The sequence below is a fragment of the Vipera berus genome (genome assembly GCF_964194415.1).
Source record: "Vipera berus genome assembly, chromosome: 3".
NCBI classification, from domain to species: Eukaryota; Metazoa; Chordata; class Lepidosauria; order Squamata; family Viperidae; genus Vipera; species Vipera berus.
Genome location: NC_138204.1, coordinates 170,777,372 through 170,803,987, shown reverse-complemented (window position 1 = coordinate 170,803,987; position 26,616 = coordinate 170,777,372). Strand labels below are relative to the sequence as shown.

General features: G+C 40.3%; 1 protein-coding gene across 1 annotated transcript in view; it reads right to left on the bottom strand.

Moving 5' to 3' along the window:
- Nucleotides 1-26,616, bottom strand: part of TAF4B (TATA-box binding protein associated factor 4b) — a gene marked incomplete at its 5' end in the record, with an annotated part of 75,009 nt that overhangs the window by 11,420 nt on the left and 36,973 nt on the right. Inside the window, one exon of the mRNA XM_081325593.1 lies at nucleotides 21,772-21,891. Coding sequence (XP_081181719.1) covers nucleotides 21,772-21,891 — 120 coding nt within the window. The remainder of the gene's footprint in view (nucleotides 1-21,771; nucleotides 21,892-26,616) is intronic.

Sequence of the window (26,616 nt, the reverse complement as noted above, 5' to 3'; positions counted from 1 at the left end):
TTCAAGAAACGCAAATTCAAAAGAAGCCAATTATAGGGAGAAACTAACAATTTCCATATATGCTTTAAAATGCTTGCCACTTAATGGTGATTTGACCAAACCATGTGATATTTGGAAGGGGATACGACAAGTCTATGCTCTCTCCACCTTGTTGTTTCTTTCAGTTCTTGAAGTTTTAAATAGAGGTATTAGGCAAAATGACAAGATAATGGGCCTAAACATTAAAAAGGAGTCCTTTAAAATGAGAGCCTTGGCTGATAATTTAGTTTGGATTTGACCTTCTGAAAGGGATTGAATTTTCAATGAAAAAAAAATGATTTTGGTGCACTAGCAGGTTTAAGATCAATAAACAGAAAACAAAGATGGTAAAAAAATATAACTACACAGGATCAAGACACTGATGAAAGATATTTGTTTTAAAATTGAGAAAAAGGTTAAATATTTGGTTTTATTGTGTCTAACAAATTATATGTTTTTTCAAATTAATTATATTAAGGTATGGAATGAACAAGAAAGATACAGTGAGATGGAGAAGATTGCCACTATCACTGCTGAGAAGAATTTATATGATTAAGATGAATGTTTTATCTAGAATACTATTTTTATGTACATATTTTTATTGAAAATGGAAACAGAGAATGAATAGGTATGATAAAATGGGCAAAAAAGTTTGGATATAATAGAAAGTTGGACCAATGAAAGAATGTGGAAGAAATAGTTGCAATTTACATTGACTTAAAATCTTAAATCTTAAAGAGAATTTTTATAAAATGATATATCACTGATATGACATCACATAAACTGTCAAAGATGTACTAAGGGAATTTCAATTATTTGTTGGCAATGTAATCAAACTGAGGGTACATTTTTAATCTTTCGTGGACATTGGGATCAAGTACATATTCTGATCCAAAAGATTTAAAAATGAATATTCAATTGAAACCATAGGCATTTCTTTAAGGTGTAATGGAAAAATGAGTGGAAACAATCTTAATGTAGGCAAATATTAATCTTAGGCTAAGAGTTTGATGTATTTTTAAAAATCTTATCTGTACTAAAGAAAGTCAAAAGTAATTCCTTTTCTCTTTTTTCCTACTTTTTCTTTTTGTACCTCTATTTTTTCTTTCTTGATCTTTCTTTTTTACTTGTCTATCTTTTAATTTTGTTTTTGAAAATCCATAAAGTTATAAAAAAAAATACAATGCTTGCCACTGAAGGTTTTTAAGATCAGTGGCACATTCTCAAAGCCCCACAAAGCATATGGAACTTTGTATAACCCGGGATAGCCCAGGGATTATACAAGCACAACTTTTATGTTCTTTGACTCCCTGAATTTTTCCTTATAGGCAGTGTGGAGTCCCTCTTAACCATACCACAACACAGAAAACTCCCTTTGGGGGCCATTTGTGCCTCACTGACTCTGGCAACATCATCAACCATACCCCCAAAAGCTTTTAGATGCAAAAGAAAGAACCAAAGCAGTCGTGGGTGGCAAAACTACTGAGGGTCCCTGCACAGCCTGTGTGGTTGCTAAGATCTTCTCTATCATCTGTGGGACTGTAAAAGAAAATTCCCAACCCAGCCCAATAAGTAACAGGTGCCAAGCATATACTGCCATAAGAGCCTAAGGGCAATCAAATGAGGACCATGTGAACGCCAGGCTGGTATCAACCAAAGAAGTGGTCATTTGCAACTTGTTGCAATTAAGCAGCTTCATATTCTATCTCTGAAATTTAACTTAGATTTGGAAGTCTGTCGTACCAAGTACAAATACTCAGTAAAATTCATATTTGTATTTCACATCAATATGTAGCAATGTCTGTAAGCCCAAAAACCCACAAATGGAAGCTTTAAAGCTTGCTTCTAGTGAGGATGGTGTTTAATTTCATAAAAATCTCCTGATGATAACTTGAAGTAGGGTAGAAATTGGTATCATTTAATATTCTTCACTTTCCTCTTATAGATATTTTCTTCTGAAAGTAGTTATTCATCAAAGTCATAAGTAAACTGCACATTCTCTTAGAGTGTTTTGGTCTATACCTTTAACCTTTCCCTCAAATCCTCATGATTGCCACTTCCATACTCTTCTTCAAAACACTGGGAGAAATCAAAATTTCAAAAATGTTATCTGGATAAATACATAACAAATAATTTATTTATTATCTTATATTATTTAGTACCCAAGTCTCCTTACACAATATACATATTCTGTAGTATGTTGATATTAACACTTATAATAAATCATACCTACAAAAGAGTAAGGTTCCAGTGGGGGATTTTGGAAATTTTTATCTCTTTCTTAGTTTTTATAAATTATTTATCTTTGCATTTATAAACTCTAATAAAATTATTATAAAAAAAGAAAATGGCTTCCTATGGTTTCAATTTGAGTGCATACGGCATTATAACAATAATCTATAGCGACTACATTATAGCTACATCATTAAACTTTGTAAGAAACTATTATCCTTATAGTGTTGCTTGAATATCTAATAAAGAAGTGTGAATTTTAAAAAAATAACATTCATGGGGATAAATCATGCTACAATCTGAAAAGTATTTAAATACTGAACTACAGTAAACAATTTAGGAATTAATGTGTATATTAAGGACTTGTTATCTTCAGTCAAGTTGGAACTGAGTTAAACTGTCAGATTTAGAAAAAAAACTGGTATTAATATTCAGCTGTACAACATTCTACCCCATTTCCTCTGTGACATTTCTACAAATTGGTTCAAGTGTAACCAGCAGAATGTTTTACATATTGAGACAAATTACTGCAAATATGGTGACAGTTTATTCTCTACTATGCCTAAGATTCATATATGCTTGTCACTTTCTGTGGCTACATCAGATCTTTAATCTGTACCTGGAGGTAACAAATATTGTACAAAATATGTCATGTTGCCTTAATAGACAATTATTAAACTGAAGTATTTTGAATTTTTGCCAGATCATTTAACCACTATAATCAAAATTATCAGTCTCTTGACCTTGCAGATGCCATCAACATTTATGTTATCAATATGTTTAGCCCAAAGCTACAATACAATTAGTCATTTAAATTGCAGAGATCTTTTACACAAAATAATTAAGCTCCATTTCTGAATAGTAGGAATATTCTGCCAGTGACTTATATATCTCAAACCAATGAATTGCAGTCTGGAATAGCTCTATTTACTATACCGCCACGGTTTTTATGTCAACAAATGTAGCCTAAACCAAAAACAAAATTTAGCACCTTCTGAATTCCACTTTCCTTCAATAAAAACTACATTAGTCCTTTCAATTACATTCAACTACTATATTTGTTATTTTCGAGAAATTTTAATGAAAAATATCTCAATTAGATATGAATTATGAGTATGAGGCTCAAGATGCATCTAACACAAAGGGGAATTTCATAGTTACCGTATTTTCCGGACCATAAGACGCACCGGACCATAAGACGCACCGGACCATAAGATGCACCCAGTTTTTAGAGCAGGAAAAGAAGAAAAAAAATTCTTTCTCCTTCTCTCTCTCCCTCTCTTTCTCTCTCTCTCTCTCTTTCTCTCCCTCCCTCTCCCATTGTCCCTTCCTTCCTTCCTTCCTTCCTTCCTTCCTTCCTTCCTTCCTTCTTTGTCCTTCCCTCTCTGCATTAGAGCAGTACTCGTGGAGGCGGCCCTGCAGCCCGGCTTTCTCTTGCAGAAAGCAAGCTGAAACGGAGTGAGGGAGATTGCCAGAAATGCGAATCGGCCGATCTCGCGCTCCTGCAAACTCCCTCACTCGGTTTCAGCTTCCCTTGCTACAAGAGAAAGCAAGCTGAAACGGAGTGAGGGAGATTGCTAGAAATGCGAATCGGCCGATCTCGCGCTCCTGCAAACTCCCTCGCTCGGTTTCAGCTTCCCTTGCTACAAGAGAAAGCAGGCTGAAACGAGGCAGATTGCAGCAGCGCGAGATCAGCCGATTCGCATTCCTGGCAATCTCCCTCACTCCATTTCAGCCTGCTTTCTCTTGTAGCAAGGGAAGCTGAAACTGAGCGAGGGAGAGTGCAGGAGCGTGAGATCGGCGTTTCTCAGCATGTGCCGATTCATGCTCCTGACAATCTCCCTTGCTTTCCACTTGCGGAGGTTGGGGCTGGCCATACGGATCACCTTCGGACCATAAGACGCACCCTCGTTTTCCCCCCCACTTTTGGGGAAAAAGTGCGTCTTATGGTCCAAAAAATACGGTACATTATTGAAATGATTCACATGTTAACATGTTTCTTGCTTCCCAGAGAAACAGATTTTCTGCAACAGTAATTCTGTGCATTCTTTCAGAATAACGAGATTAAAACTCAGTAGATTTCAGGCTTTATAGATCTACTTTTGTTTTTACTTTTTTTTATAAGATCAGGTTTCTCACCAAGGTCATGCAAAATAGTTATCAAAAAGAAAGTATTCACATTTTTTTAAAAAATTAGTTAATTTATTATACCAACTTCATTAATATTATAAATAACTCAAGGTGGCAAACATACCTAATGTTCCTTCCTTGTCCTATTTTCCCTACAACAATAACCCTATGAGGTGAGTTGAACTATCACGTGAGTTATTACAGATCAGGGATATATTATTATTATTATTATTATTATTATTATTATTATTATTATTATTATTATTATTATTATTATTATTCAATGGTAAACTGGCACAAAGGCCAGTAATCTTATTTTACAGATAAAAAAACAAAAACAAATTGGAATAGGTAAAAGCAATTAATAGAAGGTCAACTTAAGACTTTTTAAACCTGAAATTTTGTAAACTGCTAGAAATGAAATATCTTATATAGGATCAACAAATACATCTGCCAGTAGATGTTAATATATTTTTTTCCTTCTCTACTACATATAAAAAAATCGGGGGCCACAAAAAAGAAAAACTTATTTCTAGTCCCTCATGCTGACATATTTTTATCCGGACTAACTAATATAATTTGGCAGAATGTTGCAGTATTATCATCCTTCAATGATGGACTCCTGATCAAGGCTGCACTTACAGGGTTGACAGCTATTGGAGGCTGAAATGAGATAATTGAATATGAAATGCCAATAACCACCGTGGTGTTTTATGATTTTCCATGAACTGCACTATTAATGGAAACCAATGCTAAAGTTCAAATTTCATTACTTTTGAAAAATAAAAATAAGTGACAGGATAAACTACTTTTAAAACGGCAAGGTATTGTGCATTATAATCATTTACAGAAATACAGGAAATAGGATCATTATACTAGTCTGCAAATATGCAGTCTCCGGTGAAGTGGCTTGAGCGTAAGGATTACGCGGAGACAGCAGGCTTAAGTTGAATGTTTATTGAGGTACCCGACCCAGACTTCGCCGGCTTCTGTTCTTTGACCAATCAGTCTTTCGGTTTACCTCCCGCCTGAAAGCTGGACCAATCGGCTGCGTCTGGTTTTGACAGCTAAGGAATCCTCGTGGCGGCTGCGCTTGCGCGGTCGGCAGTCGGGCTGACAGCTGAGAGCTGTCAGCTGTTGCGCCTGCGCATTAGCCGGTGGCAGCTTTGACAGCTGTCAAACTGCTGCGTGTGTTCCTGTCAGCCGTTATTTACGTCATACAACTGTCGCTAACATGAACATATAACATTAATATATAACACCCCTTACCCTTCCCCCGAACTAGTGTCTGCCCTGCTCCTCGGTTGCTGTTTGTTGCCTGCCCATTCATAGTCCTGTAGGTAGGCTGGTGGTTGCCTTGTTCGGCCGGAGCGACGAAGAGGTGTTTCATTGCCCTGCTGCCCTTCCCCCTGTCCTGGCTGGAGAAATGGTGCTCGGTTGGTGATTCCGAGTTCAGGTCATTGTGGAGCCCCATCTCCTTCTGCTGCCGGACCTGTGAGTTCTGTTAGGTGTTGGGGGCTCCGCTTCCTCAGCTGGTCAGTGTGTCGTCGGATGTGACCGTTGCGACCCGTGTCTATAATATAAGACAAGGGTCCTGTTTGGTCTATGACAACCCCCTGGAGCCACTTAGGTCCGTCTGAATAGTTACGTGCCCATACATTTTGTCCGTTTGTAAAAGATCTTTACGGGAGGGGTTGTTCTGCGTCGGCATTTGTTCTGTCAGGGTGCATCCTGTCGAGCCTGGTGATGAGCCGTCGCCCCCAACGTAGTTCTGCTGGTGATTTCCCTGTGGTCGTGCATGGGGTGGTGTGTTGGGCTAGTAAGAACTGGGCTAGCCGCCAGTGCCAGTTCCCTTTGATAATTATCCAAAGGGCATCTTTTGTAGATCTCACCATAATTTCAGCCAGACCATTAGACGAGGGATGGAACGGAGCCAACGTGACATGCCTAATAGAGTTCCCCTTGGTGAATATCTGAAATTCACGAGAAGTAAATTGGGGCGCATTATTGGAGAACAAAACGTCAGGGAGGCCTTGTGTGTCAAAAAGCCCCCTAAGCACCTGTACAGTGGCGGTCGTTGTGATGCTGTTGACTGGAACCACTTCCAGCCACTTAGAATAGCTATCCACCGCTATTAGGAATGTCTGTCCCTGGAAGGGTCCTGCGAAGTCTAAGTGCACCCGGGACCATGGGTTCTTGGTTGTTTCCCATCTGTGGATTGGGCTTTGAGGTGGAGCTGGCCTCGTTAACTGGCAGGTATAGCATCCTGCTACATGGTCCTCAATGTTTTTATCAATGTTTGGCCACCAAACATAGCTTCTGGCTAGGGCTTTCATCTTTACAATTCCTGGGTGTCCCTCGTGTAGGGTGCGTAAAGTTTGGGCTCTGTGCTTTTCTGGAACCACTACCCTGTTGCCCCATAGAATGCATCCCAAATGGGATGACAGTTCCTGTCTTCTTGTAAAATATGCCTGGAACTCTTGTCCCGGGCATGTGGCTGGCCATCCTGCAGTAACCCACTGCAGTACTCTGCAAATGGTTCTTTCTTTGGCTGTGGCAGAGGCGATATCTTTTGCCGATAAGGGGCAGTCAGGTAGTTCTGAAATCGCCAGGATATTTCCCGCAGGAGCTGGGTCTGGGTCTTTGTCTGGCAAGGGTAGCCTGCTGAGCCCGTCAGTGTGGCCCAATTCTTTTCCCGGTTTGTGGACTAGTTTGTATGAGTAGGCTGATAAAAAGGTCGACCACCGTAAAATTCTCGGTGACAGGATTTGGGGCGTTAATTTGTCCCATGTGAAAATGCCTAATAGGGGTTTGTGGTCAGTGAAGATGGTGAATTGTCTGCCGTACAAGTAATCGTGAAACTTCTTCACGCTGGCGACAATTACTAATGCCTCCCTGTCTATTTGGGCATAATTTCTTTCAGCCTTAGTGAGAGTCCTGGAATAGAATGCTATCGGCTTCTGTATTCCATTTCCCTTTAAGTGACTCAGGACTGCCCCTATTCCGTATGGGGATGCGTCGCAAGCGATGCATAGGGGCAGATCCTCTCTGAATAGTGTGACCGTGGAACTGTTACACAGGATGTTTTTTAGGGATTGAAAACTGGTGTCATGCTGTGACGTCCAGATCCATGGCCTTCCCTTATCCAGCAGTCTATGTAGGGGTTCGGCTATGGTGGCTTTATGGGGCAGAAATGCATGGTAGAAGTTTAAGAGTCCGAGGAAGGCTTGCAACTCCTGTTTGTTTTTGGGTGTGGGGGCTGCTTTGATGGCCTTGATCTTGGAGTTGGTCGGGTGAATCCCCTGGGCATCTATTCTATAGCCGAGAAATTCGGTAGAGGGAACCCCTATTGAGCACTTTTCTTTTTGAAGTTTGAGACCCGCTGTTCTAAATCTGCTCAGAACAGCTGTCAGTCGGTCTGCCAAATTTTGTTCAGATTCTCCGGCGATGAGGACATCGTCGAAATAGGGGCAAACCCCGGGGATTCCCTTTAATGTTTTCTCCATTATTTCCTGGAATATCCCTGGGGCTGCCGATATGCCGAATTGTAGACGCTTGTTCTGTACCAGCCTGCTACCGGCCTTGCAGAAAGGCAACCCCTGTACAAACGGCAGAGGCTGGAAAGCGTCTGAGGCTGGAAAACGTCTGCCAAGTTTATTACACAAACATACAACAAAACATGAAACAAGATACCGGAGCTTTGATCCTCAAACGGAGCGGTTGCTTTCAGCAACCAGCCCTTCCCCAAACACTCCCTTTATTAGAGTTCAGGGCGTGGCCTCCCTGTGCCTCCTTCCGAGAAGTCCCACAGCCTTTCTCTGCTTGCTCCTGCTTGACTGCCTCCTGCGTCGGGCGTCCTTGAACAGGGCCAGCTGTGGGTCATCATCATCCGCACTGTCGGGCTCGCGTAGCTGAGTCTCCACCAAGTAAGAGGGCCCTGGCTGGGGTCTCTGCGAAGCCTCCAAGCCATCATCAGCAAGTTCGTCTTCAACACCCTCCTCCTCCCCCTCGTCTGAGTCATCCGAGTCATCCGACCCGGCTGCCGGACCCACAGGCTGACCCTGAATCACAACAACGCTTAACTTTAAAAGCCCCGCGGTGAGTGACTATGGTCTGCGCATCTGCGGTTTCCTGGGTTACCGGGAGTTGCAAATACGCCTGCGCCAAGTCTAACTTGGCAAAGATGGCGCCGGAACGGACAAAGAGGACGTCTTTCATCGCGGGGACTGGGTAAGTGTGTGCGTTTAAGGCTCGGTTAAGGGTAGCCTTATAGTCGGCGCAGAGCCGAATTTGGCCGTTCAGTTTGATTGGGGTAACTATTGGGGTTTCCCAGCTTCCTCCGTCTGTAGGTTCTAGGACTCATATTTTGACCAGGTGATCCAGTTCGTCCTCAATTTTCTTTTTGAGGGCGAACGGAACTCTCCTGGCCCTGATTCTTATGGGTGGGACTTCGGGGTTTAGTTTTAGGGAAATTGGGGCCCCCGTGTATTTCCCTAGTGAACCGTCGAAGACGTCTGCAAATTGCTTGCAGACGGCGTCGAGGCTTGCGGCCTGTGTGGTGTTAATTCCGGTTAAGCTGATGCCTAAGGCTTTGAACCAATCCAGCCCGATTAAGCTGGATCGGTCCCCTTGAGTGACTAGAACGTTAAGGGGTCCTCGAAATTGTTAAATTCCATGAAAATTTGGGCTCTCCCCTTCAATGGAATGGGGGTCTTTTGGTAGTCCGCCAGGTAAATCGGGGGGGGGGGGTTTCAATGGAATTTGCCTCCGGTTGTGTTGGCAAATTTCCCTGAACGTTTTCCCTGAAATTAGGGTAACCGAGGAGCCGGAATCTACTTCCATCTCGCAGGCGACCCCTTATAGACGGGCTTTAATTTTTACTTTTGGGTTCAGTTGATGGCCCTCTTTCGATCTCTTGTCCCTGTCTACCGCCTGTACTAGGTACCTGGGGGGCTTTTCTCTAGAGGCTGGTGGGGGTCTCATACCTGGGGAGGTCGCCTCAAGCTTGTGGAGGTCCTCGCGGTTCCGGCTTCGGCATACGGTTCTGATGTGCCCGGATTTACCGCAGTTATGGCATTTGGCATCGCAGAACCGACAGGAGGTTCTGGGGTGGTTTCCCCCACAGCTGGCACAGGTGGCTCGCGGTTTTTTAGGGTTGTTCTTGGGTCTTGTCCCTTCCCCTTGATCGTTTCGGCGTGTTTGCAGTCTTTCGAATCGCCGTTGAATGGCGTCGTCGGTCGGATCCTCTAATTCCCCGACGTCTCTGGGGGCTATTTCATCCTGGTGCACTGATCCGTGTTGTCCATTCCCGGCTTGTGTGAGGTCTCCTTGGTGGCTGTCCTCGTACGCCAGCATTTCCCTTGTGACTTCGGCTAAGTTTAGAGTGGGCTTCGCGATGATTTTCTTTTGGAGGCATTCGTCCTTAAGCCCGATAACCAATTGGTCCCTGATCCAGTCTTCCAGATCCGGAAATTGGCACCATCGGGCGGCATGCCGGACTCCTGCGATGAAGTCGGTCGCAGATTCACCTGGCAGCTGGTGCCGACACGCGAATTGGACCCTCCAGTATATCTCCGAGCGCGTTGGCATATGCTTGCTGAGTTTTTCTGTCAGCTCTGCGTAGGCCACTTCTGCGACCGGCTCTGGACTGAAAAGTCCGACGGCCACGTCGTATACGGCCGGGCCACTTAGATACAGGAGGGCTGCCACCTTGGCCCGGTCCTCTGTGATCTTGCTGACCAGCAGGAACCCTTTGACTTGGCCCAGATGCAATTCCAAACGTTCTGGGTGTCGGGTGTCAAATTCTCGGACATGTCCGAGGTTGGCCATGCTGTCTCGGTCCTTAATACTGCTTCGCCTTGATGTGGGAAGTTATAACTTCCTTGTCAGTGACTTCAACCGTGACTTGCTCTGAGCCTCCGGAAAGTTCTCTTTCCTAGGCTAGCGACTTCAGCTCGGCGAAGCAGATCCCACCTTCGTCGCCAGTGAAGTGGCTTGAGCGTAAGGATTACGCGGAGACAGCAGGCTTAAGTTGAATGTTTATTGAGGTACCCGACCCAGACTTCGCTGGCTTCTGCTCTTTTTATAGCCAGCTGGTGGCTGGCTGGACCAATCAGTCTTTCGGTTTCCTCCCGCCTGAAAGCTGGACCAATCGGCTGCGTCTGGTTTTGACAGCTAAGGAATCCTCGTGGCGGCCGTGCTTGCGCGGTCGGCAGTCAGGCTGACAGCTGAGAGCTGTCAGCTGTTGCGCTTGCGCATTAGCCGGCGACAGCTTTGACAGCTGTCAAACTGCCGCGTGTGTTCCTGTCAGCCGTTATTTACCTCATACAACTGTCGTTAACATGAACATATAACATTAATATATAACATTAATATATAACACCCGGTATAACAGGGGGAAAGACAAAAGGGAAGATTAAAGGATGTAAAATTCAAGTTGCCTCCTGAAAACTTGAGAAGTCTCAAAAAACCGTGGAAGGATTGCATTGGTTTTAACAATACAAAATTTACATCCACATTACTTTCCTATATATACAGAGCTTTGGCTAATTAAATGTATTTATTTGTTAAATTTATTTGCTGCATATCTTGCCATGGGGCTACTGAAGGCAGTTTACAATAATGGAAAGTAAGAAAAATGAAAAAAGTGTAAAGAGAAGTAAAGTAAGAGAACAATAAACAAACAACAACAAAGGAAAACAATGAGAATAATACATCAATATTATAAGCAAAAAGATGGATGGGAGAGAGCATGAGGGGCAGAAGGTGCTGTTTGCCATCAATCTAGCAGTTACCTCCACAATGGAATTCCCAGGTCAACTGAAAATAAACAATGAAATGCATGCAAGCATGTATACATATATACATACATAACCATGAAATACATGTTAAGTTATAAATATCATCTGTTACATGTAATTCAATAGCAATATTTACAGTACATTTGTTTAGACTAGCAGTGTTGTGAGCTTCCAAGACATCAGATACTAGAATAACTGTTTAAATCCTTTAAAACTAAAAACCCTACTATTTCTTTATATATACAGTCATGGCCGAAACTGTTGGCACCCCAGAAATTTTTCCAGAAAATCAAGTATTTCTCACAGAAAAGTATTGCAGGAACACATGTTTTGCTATACACAGGTTTATTCCCTTTGTGTGTATTGGAACACAACAAAAAAAGGAGAAAAAAAAGCAAATTGGACATAATGTCAAACAAAACTCCAAAAATGGGCTGGACAAAATTATTGGCACCCTTTCAAAATTGTGGATAAACAAGATTGTTTCAATCATGTGATGCTCCTTTAAACTCACCTGGGGCAAGTACCAGATGTGGGCAATATAAAATCACACCTGAAAGCAGATAAAAAGGAGAGAAGTTCACTTAGTCTTTGCATTGTGTGTCTGTGTGTGCCACACTAAGCATGGACAACAGAAAGAGAAGAAGAGAACTGTCTGAGGACTTGAGAACCAAAATTGTGGACAAATATCAACAATCTCAAGGTTACAAGTCCATCTCCAGAGATCTAGATTTGCCTTTGTCCACAGTGCGCAACATTATCAAGAAGTTTGCAACCCATGGCACTGTAGCGAATCTCCCTGGTCGTGGACGGAAGAGAAAAATTGATGAAAGGTTGCAATGCAGGATAGTCCGGATGGTGGATAAGCAGCCCCAAACTAGTTCCAAAGGAATGCAAGCTGTCCTGCAGGCTCAGGGACCATCAGTGTCAGCGCAAACTATCCGTCGACATTTAAATGAAATGAAACGCTACGGCAGGAGACCCAGGAGGACCCCACTGCTGACACAGAGACATAAAAAAGCAAGATTACAGTTTGCCAAAATGTACTTGAGTAAGCCAAAATCCTTCTGGGAAAACGTCTTGTGGACAGATGAGACCAAGATAGAGCTTTTTGGTAAAGCACATCATTCTACTGTTTACCGAAAACGAAATGAGACCTACAAAGAAAAGAACACAGTACCTACAGTGAAATATGGTGGAGGTTCAATGATGTTTTGGGGTTGTTTTGCTGCCTCTGGCACTGGGCCTTGAATGTGTGCAAGGCATCATGAAATCTGAGGATTACCAAAGGATTTTGGGTTGCACTGTAGAGCCCAGTGTCAGAAAGCTGGGTTTGCGTCCGAGATCTTGGGTCTTCCAGCAGGACAATGACCCCAAACATACGTCAAAAAGCTCCCAGAAATGGATGGCAAGAAAGCGCTGGAGAATTCTGAAGTGGCCAGCAATGAGTCCAGATCTGAATCCCATTGAACACCTGTGGAGAGATCTTAAAATTGCTGTTGGGAAAAGGCGCCCTTCCAATAAGAGAGACCTGGAGCAGTTTGCAAAGGAAGAGTGGTCCAAAATTCCGGGTGAGAAGTGTAAGAAGCTTATTGATGGTTATAGGAAGCGACTGATTTCAGTTATTTTTTCCAAAGGGTGTGCAACCAAATATTAAGTTAAGGGTGCCAATAATTTTGTCCACCCCATTTTTGGAGTTTTGTTTGACATTATGTCCAATTTGCTTTTTTTCCTCCCTTTTTTGTTGTGTTCCAATACACACAAAGGGAATAAACCTGTGTATAGCAAAACATGTGTTCCTGCAATACTTTTCTGTGAGAAATACTTGATTTTCTGGAAAAATTTCTGGGGTGCCAACAATTTCGGCCATGACTGTATATTTGTTATCAATAAATCAATTTGAGATCCAGATGTTAAGAAATGAATGGAATACAAAATTAGAGGTTCCTATATTTCCCAGACAATAGAAGAGTGTCTCAACTTCTATAGCAAGAGTGTCAATGGACCTTAAACTATGACTTTTATAACAAAAATAACACTTAAAATTAATTCCACACCTTTATATTTACATAGGAAAGGACATCTGTTGGAGATGTAGTAAGGATAATGTTTCTTTAAAACTCAAGTTTTAAAATGTCCTAATCATGAATTCCCAAATTTGCATTAATTCGGCTGCACTAATTTTCATGAGTGGATTTGGGGAATGTGCATAAGCCCTATAAGCTGCTACATTTAAACTGGTCAAGGTAGTGACATATTAAATAAAGCTTCAGAGTTTCTTTATTCTTAGCATTTAATTTAATATTTCCTTGAAGCTGAAGAACCCCTATACCAGGGGTAGGCAACCTTGGCTCTTTTATGACTGAGCTATGCTGGCTCAGGAATTCTGGGGGTTGAAGTCCATGAGTCATAAAAGAGCCAAGGTTGCCTACCCCTGCCCTATACCATTTCTGCTGGAGAAGGGGACCGTTTTATCCTTTGATTTTTTTTGGCTCAGGTCCAAACCTTTTTATAGGTCTCCGAGTGGTATACAGTACTAGCTAAGAAATGACATCTTCCATTCAAGCCCAGAGAGCTATTTAAGAGACTTGCTTCATGGACCCACTGGACAGAAACAAAAGATGCTAAAATTCAAAGCATAATTTGGGAAAATTAGCATTGCCTTAATCTCTACTGATAAGATCAGTAACTGGAGTTGGGAAACATGTATGTGAAACTAATTTAATCCTGACATTTATCTGCTTTAGAAATATGCATCCTTGCATTCAAATTATTCAGTTCTACATTTTAAGTTAGCCAACTTTTCTGAAAATATGCAATTAGTGCATATAGACCCTCAAGCCATATTCTACTTCAAGGCCATCCTTTCTTTGCTGAACAGAACAAAATAATGTTTACATATCAGGACGTTTTGTCTTCCTTGTTATGACTGCAATGCAAGCATTCTGCTTCAAGATTTCCAAATTACCTGATAATTATGAAGTATTCTTAGTTACATTTGCCTGTACAAATCCTTATATTTATTTCCAACATAGCAGCATCACTTTTAAATATGTCCAAAGATGAATACTTTCATGGAACAGCTCAAACACACTCCTGGCAAGCAATGAATACTATAAGCTTCAGTATCTTACGGTGAGAAAGAATGGTATATACATGAAAAAAGTTTCCAGCATTTCAAGGAAATGTTATGAATATTGGTGGCAACTGGATGGGATAAATGCCAATGGCCCTTTAAGACCTCTAGTGGATTCCATAGAATCCACCCTCCCCACTTTTGTTTCTAAAAAGCATGTTCAGAGAAATACTTGGCAAACCTATTACTAATCCCCTCTCCCACAAGACAAAGCTTCTCCCTCAAAGCTTATGTGTACATTTGAGAAAAATATCGTGTTTTCATTCATAAAACACGCATGGGTTCTCTGTATGGCCAAAAATGAAAAGCAAGGCTGCTTAGTTATCCATCTAAAAACCTGAACCCTTAAAGCAATAGATACAAGTTTTCAGGCATACCTCCTTGCTGCTCTCATTGTTCTTTGTTTAGAGTCCATTCTAGCAAACTCTGATCTGCCATTTTATTATCTGAACTGACTTGTACATCCCTATACAACTAATGAAATCACTAACTTGCAATTGCTGTATTTCCTAGGCATCTTATAAATATGCAAAGTACACGTACAGTACGCCTAAATGTACTTCTGCTCGTGTAGCACAAAATGTTGAATTCTATTGTTCTGATGCATGACTCCATTGCCACGGGCATTTTCATCAATAGTGTTTTATAGGATTACACCAGAGGGGTTTAATAAGAAAGGAGTCACATCAGCGACAGCAAGAATATGTCCAAGGGGCACCCATTACAAACCTTCTAGCATTATACAAAAGGAAAAGCTAGAAATAATTACTACCTTGCTCTTATGCAGCCTCTTCCTGCTTAATAGTAAACATAATGGTTTACCTAATGAAAAGTTTAATTGTGATGGGAGGAACCTGGGAAAGCTGTTACACCAAGCTCATGATTTCAAATCTTTCAGCAGTAATTAAGAGAGATAAAGGCTCATTCTGTACACATAAAGTAGATAGCTACTAATTTATTAAAATTATACACCCAAGCTCAAAGGCAAGTTAATATCTCCCAAGTTAATATTAATTTGCTTTTGTGGGCTAGCTGGGTTGGTCCTCTGTATGCTTTAACATTCTGGACATTCTATTTCACAATTTTTCAATATCTTTTTCTAGCAAGCGCAACCAACAATTCCTATTCAACATTTTCCTCATCTAGAAGTACCATAAATATCCAATTTTGGGGGTGGGATGTACTTCAATTTTTATAATCTGAGATTATGTTCTGATTTCCATAGACTGCTCTCATTCTAGTTAGAATAATTTATATATATATATATATAATATATATAATAAATTTATAATTTATTAAGTTTCTGTATCAAGACAATAAGATTGTTTCCTCTGCATATCTACTTATTTATTATCTTTTTCTCTATTTTTTCCTAGGTTTTCAATCACAGAAGTTCATTATCCTTCCAACCCTCTTTCAATTCGACCCTCTCAGTCAACATTCTACACAATAGCCACTGGCTGTTCTCCTTCCTCTCAAACTAAATTTTCTTTCTCCTGCTAATGTTGGGGGGGCGTTCCTGCAAACCTTAAAGTTACTCCCTCTGTTGTTTCATTGCCATTTTTGCTACATAAGCACAATTATGGTATTGAAATATTGAATTAGATGCAGAGAAAGTGGTGATTGCAATTCCTTAACTTTGACTCTTAGCCATAAAACAAAACTATTCAGAAAAAGACTGTAAGCCCTAAGAGACAGGGATGGCAGCTTGGCCAATTGGTTTCTAAAAAGGAAATTGATAAGATAGAAAAATGTGGGTTAGACAGCATCACCACCAGATGGATTCGTAGCTGGCTGACAGGCCGTACTCAGCGTGTGGTCCTCAATGGAACCGCATCTACATGGAAGGAAGTGTGTAGTGGGTTGCCCCAGGGCTCTGTTCTGGGCCCAGTGCTCTTCAACATCTTCATCAACGATTTGGATGAGGGGATAGATGGGGAACTCATCAAATTTGCAGATGACACCAAGCTGGCAGGAATAGTCAATACTCCAGAAGATAGGCTTAAGATACAGTAGGATCTGGACAGACTCGAACACTGGGCACTATCTAACAAAATGAAATTCAATTGTGAAAAAGTAAGGTTCTGCATTTAGGCAGGAGAAATCAAACGCACAGGTATAGTATAGGTGGTACCTTGCTCAATAGTAGTAACTGTGAGAGAGATCTCGGAGTCCTAGTGGACAATCACTTCAATATGAGCCAGCAGTGTGCTGCAGCTGCCAAAAAAGCCAACACAGTGCTAGGCTGCATTAACAGAGGGATAGAATCAAGATCACGTGAAGTACTAATACCACTTTACAATGCCTTGGTAAGGCCACACCTGGAATACTGCATCCAGTTTTGGTCACCACGATGTAAAAAAGATGTCGAGACTCTAGAAAGAGTACAGAGAAGAGCAACAAAGATGATTGGGGGACTGGAGGCTAAAACGTATAGGGAACGGTTGCTGGAATTGGGTATGTGTAGTTTAATGAAGAGAAGGGTGAGGGGTGACATGATAGCAGTGTTCCAATATCTCAGGGGCTGCCACAAAGAAGAGGGAGCCAAGCTATTCTCCAAAGCAGCTGAAAGCAGGACAAGAAGTAATGGATGGAAACTAATCAAGGAGAGAAGCAACCTAGAACTAAGGAGAAAGTTCCTGACAGTTAGAACAACTAACCAGTGGAACAACCTGCCTCCAGAAGTGGTGAATGCTCCAACACTGGAAGTTTTTAAGAAGAGACTGGCCAGCCATTTGTCTGAAATGGTATAGGGTTTCCTGCCTTAGCAGGGGGTTGGACTAGATGACCTCCAAGGTCCCTTCCAACTACTTCTTCTTCTTCTTCTTCTTCTTCTTCTTCTTCTTATTATTATTATTATTATTATTATTATTATTATTATTATTATTATTATTATTATTATTATTATTATTATTATTATTATTATTATTATTATTATTAAACCTCATCTAGAGATCTACCAAGTCTGAATATTGTATACAACTATTATTTTCAGAAGCTAGGAAAACCACCAAGTGACAGTGGGTTTCCAGATAATCAAAAACTAGTGAACATAAATTCTAAGTGGAGAGATGAGGAAAAAGAATTTAGAGCAAAATAAATACAAATATAAAATAAAATTATATTAAATACGGTTAATACAATTATTACCAGTGTAGTTTCCTCTGTCATATTAAACATTACACTTTAGTGACAACTTTTGAAAGAATCTTCAGAAGTCCACATTCAAGACTGTGAGGCATATTTTGAACATCTGAAGTTGTGAGAATATATAGACACAGACTCCCTACCCAGAAATAACAAGCAAGCCTTTTGTTCCCTTAGTAGAGCATATATGATTAGAAGAACGTAATTTTCTGAACTAAGGCTCAGAATGTAAGTGCTATGTTTGTTACATAATGGACTGAAAACAATATATTTGGAGGTACATCCAAATTAAACACATGACAGATGCACCTACAATCATGTGAATTTGGCAATTCTAATCCTCCTTTCACTTACTTATCTGAGGTCCCCTCAATCAAAAGTATTAAAAATAGTGACAGCAATTAAAGAGGTACTGTGAGAAAACATTTTTATTGGCTTTGACTGGGATGTGTTTTTAACAGGTGAAAACAATTTTTTTCTAGAAAAAACTATATTTTATAACAGGCAAGTTTGGCCTTGGAGTACAAAATGAAGCAGGGCACAGGCTGATAGTAATTTGTCAACGATGATCATAGCAAACACTCTTTTCCAACAACCCAAAAGACGGCTCTACACATGGACATCACCAGACAGTCAACACAGAAATCAGATTGACTATGTGGTCTGCAGCCAAAGATGGAGAAGCTCTATACAGTCAGTAAAAACAAGTCCAGGAGCTGACTGTGGCTCAGACCATAAGCTTCTCGTTGCAAAATTTAGGCTTAAACTGAAGAAAGTAGGGGAAAGCACTAGGCCACTCAGGTATGAACTAAATCATATCCGTGATGAATATAAAGTAGAGGTGACAAATAGATTTAAGGAATTAGATCTGATAGACAGAGTGCCTGAAGAACTACGGATGGAGGTTTGTAACATTGTACAAGAGGTAGCAACTAAAACCATCCCAAAGCAAAAGAAATGCAAGAAAGCAAAATGGCTGTCTGAGGAAGCTTTGCAAATAGCTGAGGAAAGGAGGGAAGCGAAAGGCAAGGGAGAAAAAGATACACCCAATTGAATGCAGAATTCCAGTGAATAGCTAGAAGAGATAAGAATGCCTTCTTAAACGAACAGTGCAAAGAAATAGAAGGAAACAATAGAATAGGGAGGACCAGAGATCTCTTCAAGAAAATTGGAGAGATGAAGGGAACGTTTCATGCAAAAATAGGCATGATAAACGACCAAAATGGCAGGGACCTAACAGAGGCAGAAGTGATTAAGAAGAGGTGGCAAAATTACACAGAACTATACAAGAATGAGCTTAATGACCGTGATAACCACGATGAGGTAGTCACTGACCTCGAGCCAGAAATCCTAGAATGTGAAGTGAAATGGGCCTTAGGAAAGCTGAACAACATCAAAGCTAGTGGAGGTGACAGTATTCCAGCTGCGCTATTCAAAATCTTAAAAGACGATGCAGTAAAAGTGCTACACTCAATTTGCCAGCAAATTTGGAAAACTCAACAGTGGCCACAGGATTGGAAAAGATCAGTTTACATTCCAATTCCAAAGAAAGGCAGTGCCAAAGAATGTTCAAACTATCCCACCATTGCACTCATTTCACATGCTAGTAAAGTTATGCTTAAAATCCTACAAGCTAGATTCCAGCAGTATGTGGATCGAGAACTACCAGAAGCACAGGCAGGATTTCGATGAGGCAGAGGAACTAGAGATCAAATTGCCAACATATGCTGGATCATGGAGAAACCTAGAGAGTTCCAGAAAAACATCTACTTCTGCTTCATTGACTATGCTAAAGCCTTTGATTGTGTGGATCACAACAAACTGTGGCAAGTTCTTAAAGAGATGGGAGTACCAGACCATCTTATTTGTCTCTTGAGAAACCTATATGCGGGTCAAGAAGCGACAGTGAGAACTGGACATGGAACCACTAATTGGTTCAAATTTGGGAAAGGAGTCCGTCAAGGCTGTATACTGTCACCCTGCTTATTTAACTTATATGCAGAGCAGAACATGAGAAAGGCAGGGCTAGATGAATCAAAAGTTGGAATTAAAATTGCCGGAAGAAATATCAACAACCTAAGATATGCAGATGATACCACTCTAATGACAGAAAGTGAAGAGGAACTAAAGAGCCTCTTGTTACAAGTGAAGGAGAGTGCAAATGTTGGGCTGAAACTAAACATTAAGAAAACCAAGATCATGGCATCCGGCCCTCTCAATTCCTGGCAAATAGATGGGGAAGAAATGGAGGTAGTGACAGATTTTATTTTCCTGGGCTCCAAGATCACCGCAGGCGGGGACTGCAGCCAAGAAATTAAAAGACGCTTGATCCTGGGGAGGAAAGCCATGGCAAATCTAGACAGCACACTAAAAAGCAGAGACATCCCCATGCCAACAAAAGTGTCCACAGTCAAGGCTATGGTCTTCCCAGTTGCAATGTATGGCTGTGAAAGTTGGACCATAAGAAAGGCTGAGCGCCAAAGAATTGAAGCCTTTGAACTATGGTGCTGGAGAAGACTCCTGCGAGTCCCTTGGACTGCAAGGCAATCAAACCGGTCAGTCCTAGAGGAGATCAACCCTGACTGCTCTTTAGAAGGCCAGATCCTGAAGTTGAAACTCAAATACTTTGGCCACCTAATGAGAAGGAAGGACTCACTGGAGAAGTGCCTAATGCTGGGAAAGATTGAGGGCAATAGAAGAAGGGAACGGCAGAGAATAAGGTGGCTGGATGGAGTCACTGAAGCAGTAGGCATGAGCTTAAATGGACTCCAGAACATGGTAGAGGACAGGAAGGCCTGGAGGAACATTGTCCATGGGGTCGCGATGGGTCGGACACGACTTCGCACCTAACAACAACAACAATTGTTTCATTTACATTAAGAAACCAATTTAGGCAGCCAGAGTGTGAAACGTTAAGAAATGAGCTGTGGGCAGGCTTTCAAAGACATAAAACCAGGCCAACATACATTTCTATAGCATAAAAGTCAGCATTTAACATCCAGTTTTTATCCAGAATATCTAATGAAAATCCACAGATAAATATTATCAACAGCCCTTATATTCTTGGATGAACATCAGCCAGAAGAGGGAAATTGTAGAGGGAAGGAAAATACAAGTTTTTGTATGGAAGATAAGACGATAAGGTAAGGTAAGGTAAGCTTTATTGTCATTTTTTTACTGTGAGGGCACTGACCCACATTAAAAATGAAATTCTGTTGCCTGCTCTGAAAAGTATGTATCTATCCATACACATGCATAATACACATATAAATATGCTAAATATATATACACCCCTATACGCCCCTACACACACACACACACACACACACACACACACACACACAGAGTGACTGAATCTGGATGTAGAGGAGATCAACCCTGACTGCTCTTTAGAAGGCCAGATCCTGAAGTTGAAACTCAAATACTTTGGCCACCTAATGAGAAGGAAGAACTCACTGGAGAAGAGCCTAATGCTGGGAAAGATTGAGGGCAAGAGTAGAAGGGGACGACAGAGAACGAGGTGGCTGGATGGAGTCACTGAAGCAGTAGGCGTGAGCCTAAATGGACTCCAGAAGATGGTAGAGGACAGGAAGGCCTGGAGGAAAGTTGTTCACGGGGTTGCAATGGGTCGGACACAACTTCGCAACTAACAACAACAAATCTGTTGATATCATTGTATGAAAATTTATTTGGAGCACAGCCAAAATTATTCGGAAGATTTACTGCTGAAAAAAATTCTAAGATCATTCCCAGGGTGGGCAGATGTGCTTTTAATGGGAATAATTCTATATTACTGGACTTTTCCAACCCTTTTTCACACTGGGAAACCAATAGTGCAACACCCCATAAGAATTTTATAGGAAGATTCTAGGTAAGCATTTTTATAAGCTTTGTTTATATACATTTTCCTTAACAATATGTTTTGCTGCAGGATTACTTCCTTCACAGAACACCACACAATCAAGTCCAGTTCTCCGGATGCCAAATAGAGGACTGATTATTAAAAAAAACACTTCCTGTTTTACAATCCTGTAATCCCTTAAATCGGGGTAGAGTTGGGGGTGACTGGATGAAGTTGAGCATTTACTAGCAGGATGCCCTTCCTGACACACTGTGGAGTTCACAGCAGATATTTTTTCTTTGTACCCTTGGAGAGAAACATCTGACACTACCTAAGATTGAACTCTCAACCTTCCAAGAAGAGGCGAGCGTCTTCACCACTAGACCACCACACCATTCAGAGAGATGACTCCTATGAAACTAATTAAAAATGCTACTATAAAAGAATTCCTTAATAATGTTACAAACCTCAAGTCCAGAAAAAGAACTAGACGAATCCAGTGGTCTCTTCTTTCTTGGCCCAAGAGCTTCCAGGGCTGCCCGGTTAGCCTCCCTTTGCTGCATTTGTGCAAATTCCAGTTGTTGCATCTAAGATTAAGAAAGTTATGAACAAATAAATCTGAATATCATGAAAGCTACCCTTGGGCTTTATCAGCTTTTCCCCCCACTTTGACCTGCTCTTTAAATAGCAAGGAAGTTTTATCAGTCCTAAACGTACAAAAAAACAAAAAATATTGGGTCAGAATCACTGTTTAGAAGATCCCTCATCAGGGGTGTCAAACTCAACTTCATTGAGGGCCGCATCAGTATTATGGTTGCCCTCAGGGGGCCGGGTGGGTGTGGCCTGGGTGGGCGTGGCCTACTGGGTGGGCGTGGCTAAAGTGCATATGGCCTACTGGGTGGGCATGGCCAGCTCTACATCATTTGCATCAAGGGTGCCTATGGGGGCCTGGGCAGGAGTGGGACAGATCTGAGGGTCTCTGGCAGGAGGAGGGTCTCTGGGCCAGGGCCAAGGCAGTGGGGGCCGTTCTCTCATTGTTTTCAGGATGGCTTCACGGGCCGCATGAAACCACTTCACGGGCCGGATCCGGCCCCCGGGCCTGGTGTTTGACATGTCTGCTATACATTAAGAAATTATTCCAGTAGGATTTTTATCATATAAGAAATGTGGTCCAAAACTGTTAAATGCAATCAGATCAATTGAGGTATTATTTTAAAATAGATATTTTATGCACCAGGTTTTACAGTCATTTGGGGTTTTGCTACAGATATTTTAGCTCCCTTCTTGCAAAGGGCAGCTTTGAAATATAAAAATTTACTTAGATTCCATTCTGGAGGCTGCTTATAAAAAGCTTAAATAGCTATCCTCTCATATATAAATGCACTCTGTCTTGTTATAAATTATGACAACTGTGTATATGTGAGCCTCACCTATATGCCTTTATCTCCTGACAAAATTAATAATGATAAACAACAGTTACAGAGGTATATGGGGGAAGATATGTGTTCTTAAACTAAATAAAGCAAGTACCCACAAAGCCAACTGATACTTCTAGCTACATCCTTATATATTCACTCAAAAAAAGATAATCAGAAGCCATAGAGAAAGCGTTTCAAAACCATTTCCCTTCTTCGATTTTTCCATCAGCTCCAAGTACAAAGATTTTTTTAAAAAAACCTGTGTAAAGATCAAATTGCCATGAAAACATTGCAGAAATGGTAAAATGGTCTTTGTTGCTCCTGGCCTTTTTAATAATAATATATAGGGTTTTTAAAGTCTAGTCTTGAAGCAATCAAGTAGTTTCTAGGTGACACAATAACCATTTTAGTTAATCTGACCTGAAGCACAAATAAAGTAGAGATATATTTTTAAAGCCCTTCCCAATAGTTAGATAGCATATGCAGCCAAGCTACAGTTGCACAAAGGAATTTATAAAAGGAACTCTGGTATGCTCTGCTTTAAGAAAAATATTTATTTTGTACAAATGAAATTTTTCTCATTTATAACATTTCACTGACATCACCTTCACTTCTGTCTACTTTTTGTTCAAATGTTATCTACCTGTTGCTTAAGATCCATGCAAGCTTAAAATGCCCATAGAAACCACGGTTTGTTGCCAGGTGAACTGAAACATGATTTTGTTCACTTCAGGAATGCTTTTCCCCAAACCAATGCTTTCCAGATGTTTTTGGATTACAATTGACCAAACACTAGGCTGGTAACTGTGGAAGTTGAAATCCTGAACTATTTGCAGAATATCAACTTAGAGACAGCCGCATTAGAATTTAACTGAATATTACATTGTTCTCCAAAGTAAGCTTTATCCTGTGCGAGAATATAGAACACCCTACAATGTTCAGTAACACTTGAATGATTCTTTTACATCTAAGGGAATCTTTATTGTTTTTCACTCACAAGCCTAATGTTGGACAAGTAAAATGATTAGTCCATCTGCCCTTTAAACTCAAGGTGTTTACACTATTTACCTATCATCACGTATTCATCCATTTACCAGGTGGAATTAGCAATCATGGCATATGTCAGCACCAACTTTACTAGGCAGAATCCCTACTAACTATACTATGACCTCAAACCCTAATACTGTAGTCTTTCAGGAGTCTTTCAGCCATGGCCAGCTGCTAAACTCTTCCCCTACACTCAGTTTATCTATCTTTAGTTTTATAACTTTTCTTGTCTTACAAATGTATCTAACAGTATTCTTTGTCCTTCTTAAGCATCCTCCCCTACTGTACCATGCTTACATCACCTAATATTTTAACTACATTTCTAAATCTACCCCAATTAAACAGGTAAAATTTCCAAACCACTAAAGAAGAGTAAAACTTTAAAGCAACATTTTAACTTATATTAGCATTTATGATTGATACAGATAGATTGAAATAGATATAAAAATAAAAATTGTTTTGATTTTAATTGTATTTTTATTCATATATTTTCAAACATTTTTAGTATTAGCTGTTTGATGGAACACCTATAATTTCACACTATCATTGTCTGCATTCTAAAAAGATTCAAAAGAGCCTGACTGACGCTCAAGAAAATAATTGATTATCTATCAAGATGGGAATAGCATCTATCAAGATGCAATAGCACCAATACAGGAACAAGCATTTTGCAAGTCAGAGGAAGTAAACAGGTCATATTGTGGAAAATAGCACAGCATCTCCAAAGACAATATGTTCAAGTAACCTCAGACTCTGAAGAACATAAGAAACTGAATCCTACAAGGTTGAAGTGTGCTTATCCCAGTGAAGACAGCAGCTAAACATGAAAGAAACAGAGTGACTGTGGTAATAAGAATGTGTAGGAAACTGTTATCTATTGCTACTTAATGGAGACATGAATATAATAAAGGAAAGTATGAACTTGGAGAGTAGGATATGCATAGGGGCTCAAAGAGAGGCAATAAACATCCACATTATAGAAGTGATCTTTTTAATATCATTTAACACATGCATTAACATTTTTAGAGTTCACAGCACAAAGGCTTCTTATACTTTAATGTGTGATTTGCAAGTAAAGTATGGAACCACACAGATTAAGAAAACTGGTTCAAGCAAGTGAAAGGGCAGTGCCATCTGATGGAGAGTTGAATATAGGTGCTGCTTGCTATCTTGGAAAAACTATAGCACTTTTCCATCATCCAAAGATGAGCTAAAAATACGTTCATTTTCTCCCAGAGAAGAAGAAATATATAATCATCAACTCCTGATAATTGGTTACTGCTACCATTAAAATGTATTGTCTGGGAAATCTAATTTATAAACTTACCTGTCAAAATATAAATTGTAATGAGGAGGTTTTGCTTAATCTGCCTGTCCTATTGATGATGAATACAAGAAAGTACATGGTCTTTCTTGTAATCAACAGTTTTTCCACTCCATAAACACTGGTGATCCACAGACAAAAAATCTAATAACATAATCATTATGTCAGGTGATGGTAACTAAAATCTACTATCAGAATTTGTAAATATAGAAATGTAAAAACTATCTAATATGTAGCAATGTTCAACTGAGTTTATCTAATTTCATGTACAGGTTCCTGAAAAACAAGACTACTTAAATTATCTCTAAAAATATGAGCAGCATAGCACATCTCATGTATCCTATTTGATTGGATGCTGATAATTTAGAACAGCCTTCCTAAAGTTTGGTACGTTGAAGTCCACCCATTTGAAGAGTATATACCCAGACTGAGAAAGCTGATTCTAAAAGCTTCCATAGAAAACTAGGGACAAGGAAACAGAAAATAGAAGACATTTATTAAAGAAGTATTTCTGCAAAGGGTTGTTTATAAGTGCAACAACAAAAATGATCTTTTTTTTCATACAGTAAAATAGAGAAGCTAATGTATTATACCTAACAATGATGGTCCAATTCTAGAATGTTAGTCTGTTGCTTCCTTAAAATATTGAAATGTCTTGGGTTGGAGGGATTGTCTTTGAATCAGCCTTGACTCCTGGTGACTATACAGCGAATCCATTAAGTGTTCTTGGCAAAAGTTTTTATTGCCCTTTCTCCTAGCACTGAAAATGGCTGACCCGCCCTAAGTCACCTAGTTAGTTTTCATGCCTAAGGCAAGACTAAAATTATTACATAGAGCTTATTGGCCTTGGCTAAGATTAGTTCATCATCTTAACTACTAACTAGACCAAACATAGGGGACCAAAGCTGATAAAAGCTGGGGAAGCCTGACAACTCTCTTGTGGCTTTCTGCATTATCAGAAAGCAGCCAAGGTCCGTCCATGCCTTCTCATCCTTCTGCAAGGATCTCATCCTTCTGCATACAATATAAAACAACCAATGTTCTCTTAGCACTGAAATGTTGTACGTCTACTTTCTATGATGGGCCTGAAATAACTATTAAAAAAGGGTGTATCAAGCATCTTATAGTTAAAAAAACAGTGGCATTCATGATTTATTGGAGAGGAATATGTTGGAGAATATATAGCCCGTATGTTCCTCCAAGTGGCTAAAAACATAAACTACAAAGTTTAAACTAAAAGGGCAGAGCAGCAATAAAAGCCAAACATGTAACAACTAATGGAACTAACAGATGGACATGTCAATCTTCCTATTTCCTTTGATACCCAAAAGTCCGATGTGACTTCTTGGTCCTGTTTCTCTTAAAATGTATGTCCTCTTTTGGTTCCCTTCATCATGTCAATTTGTACTAGTTTTCCCAAGATATTTGTTCATCTCTCTATATATATTTTAAAGTAACTTTTCAATTATTATACTTGATGACATTAGTATTGACATATCTTAGCATTTCTTGGATTAGTTAAT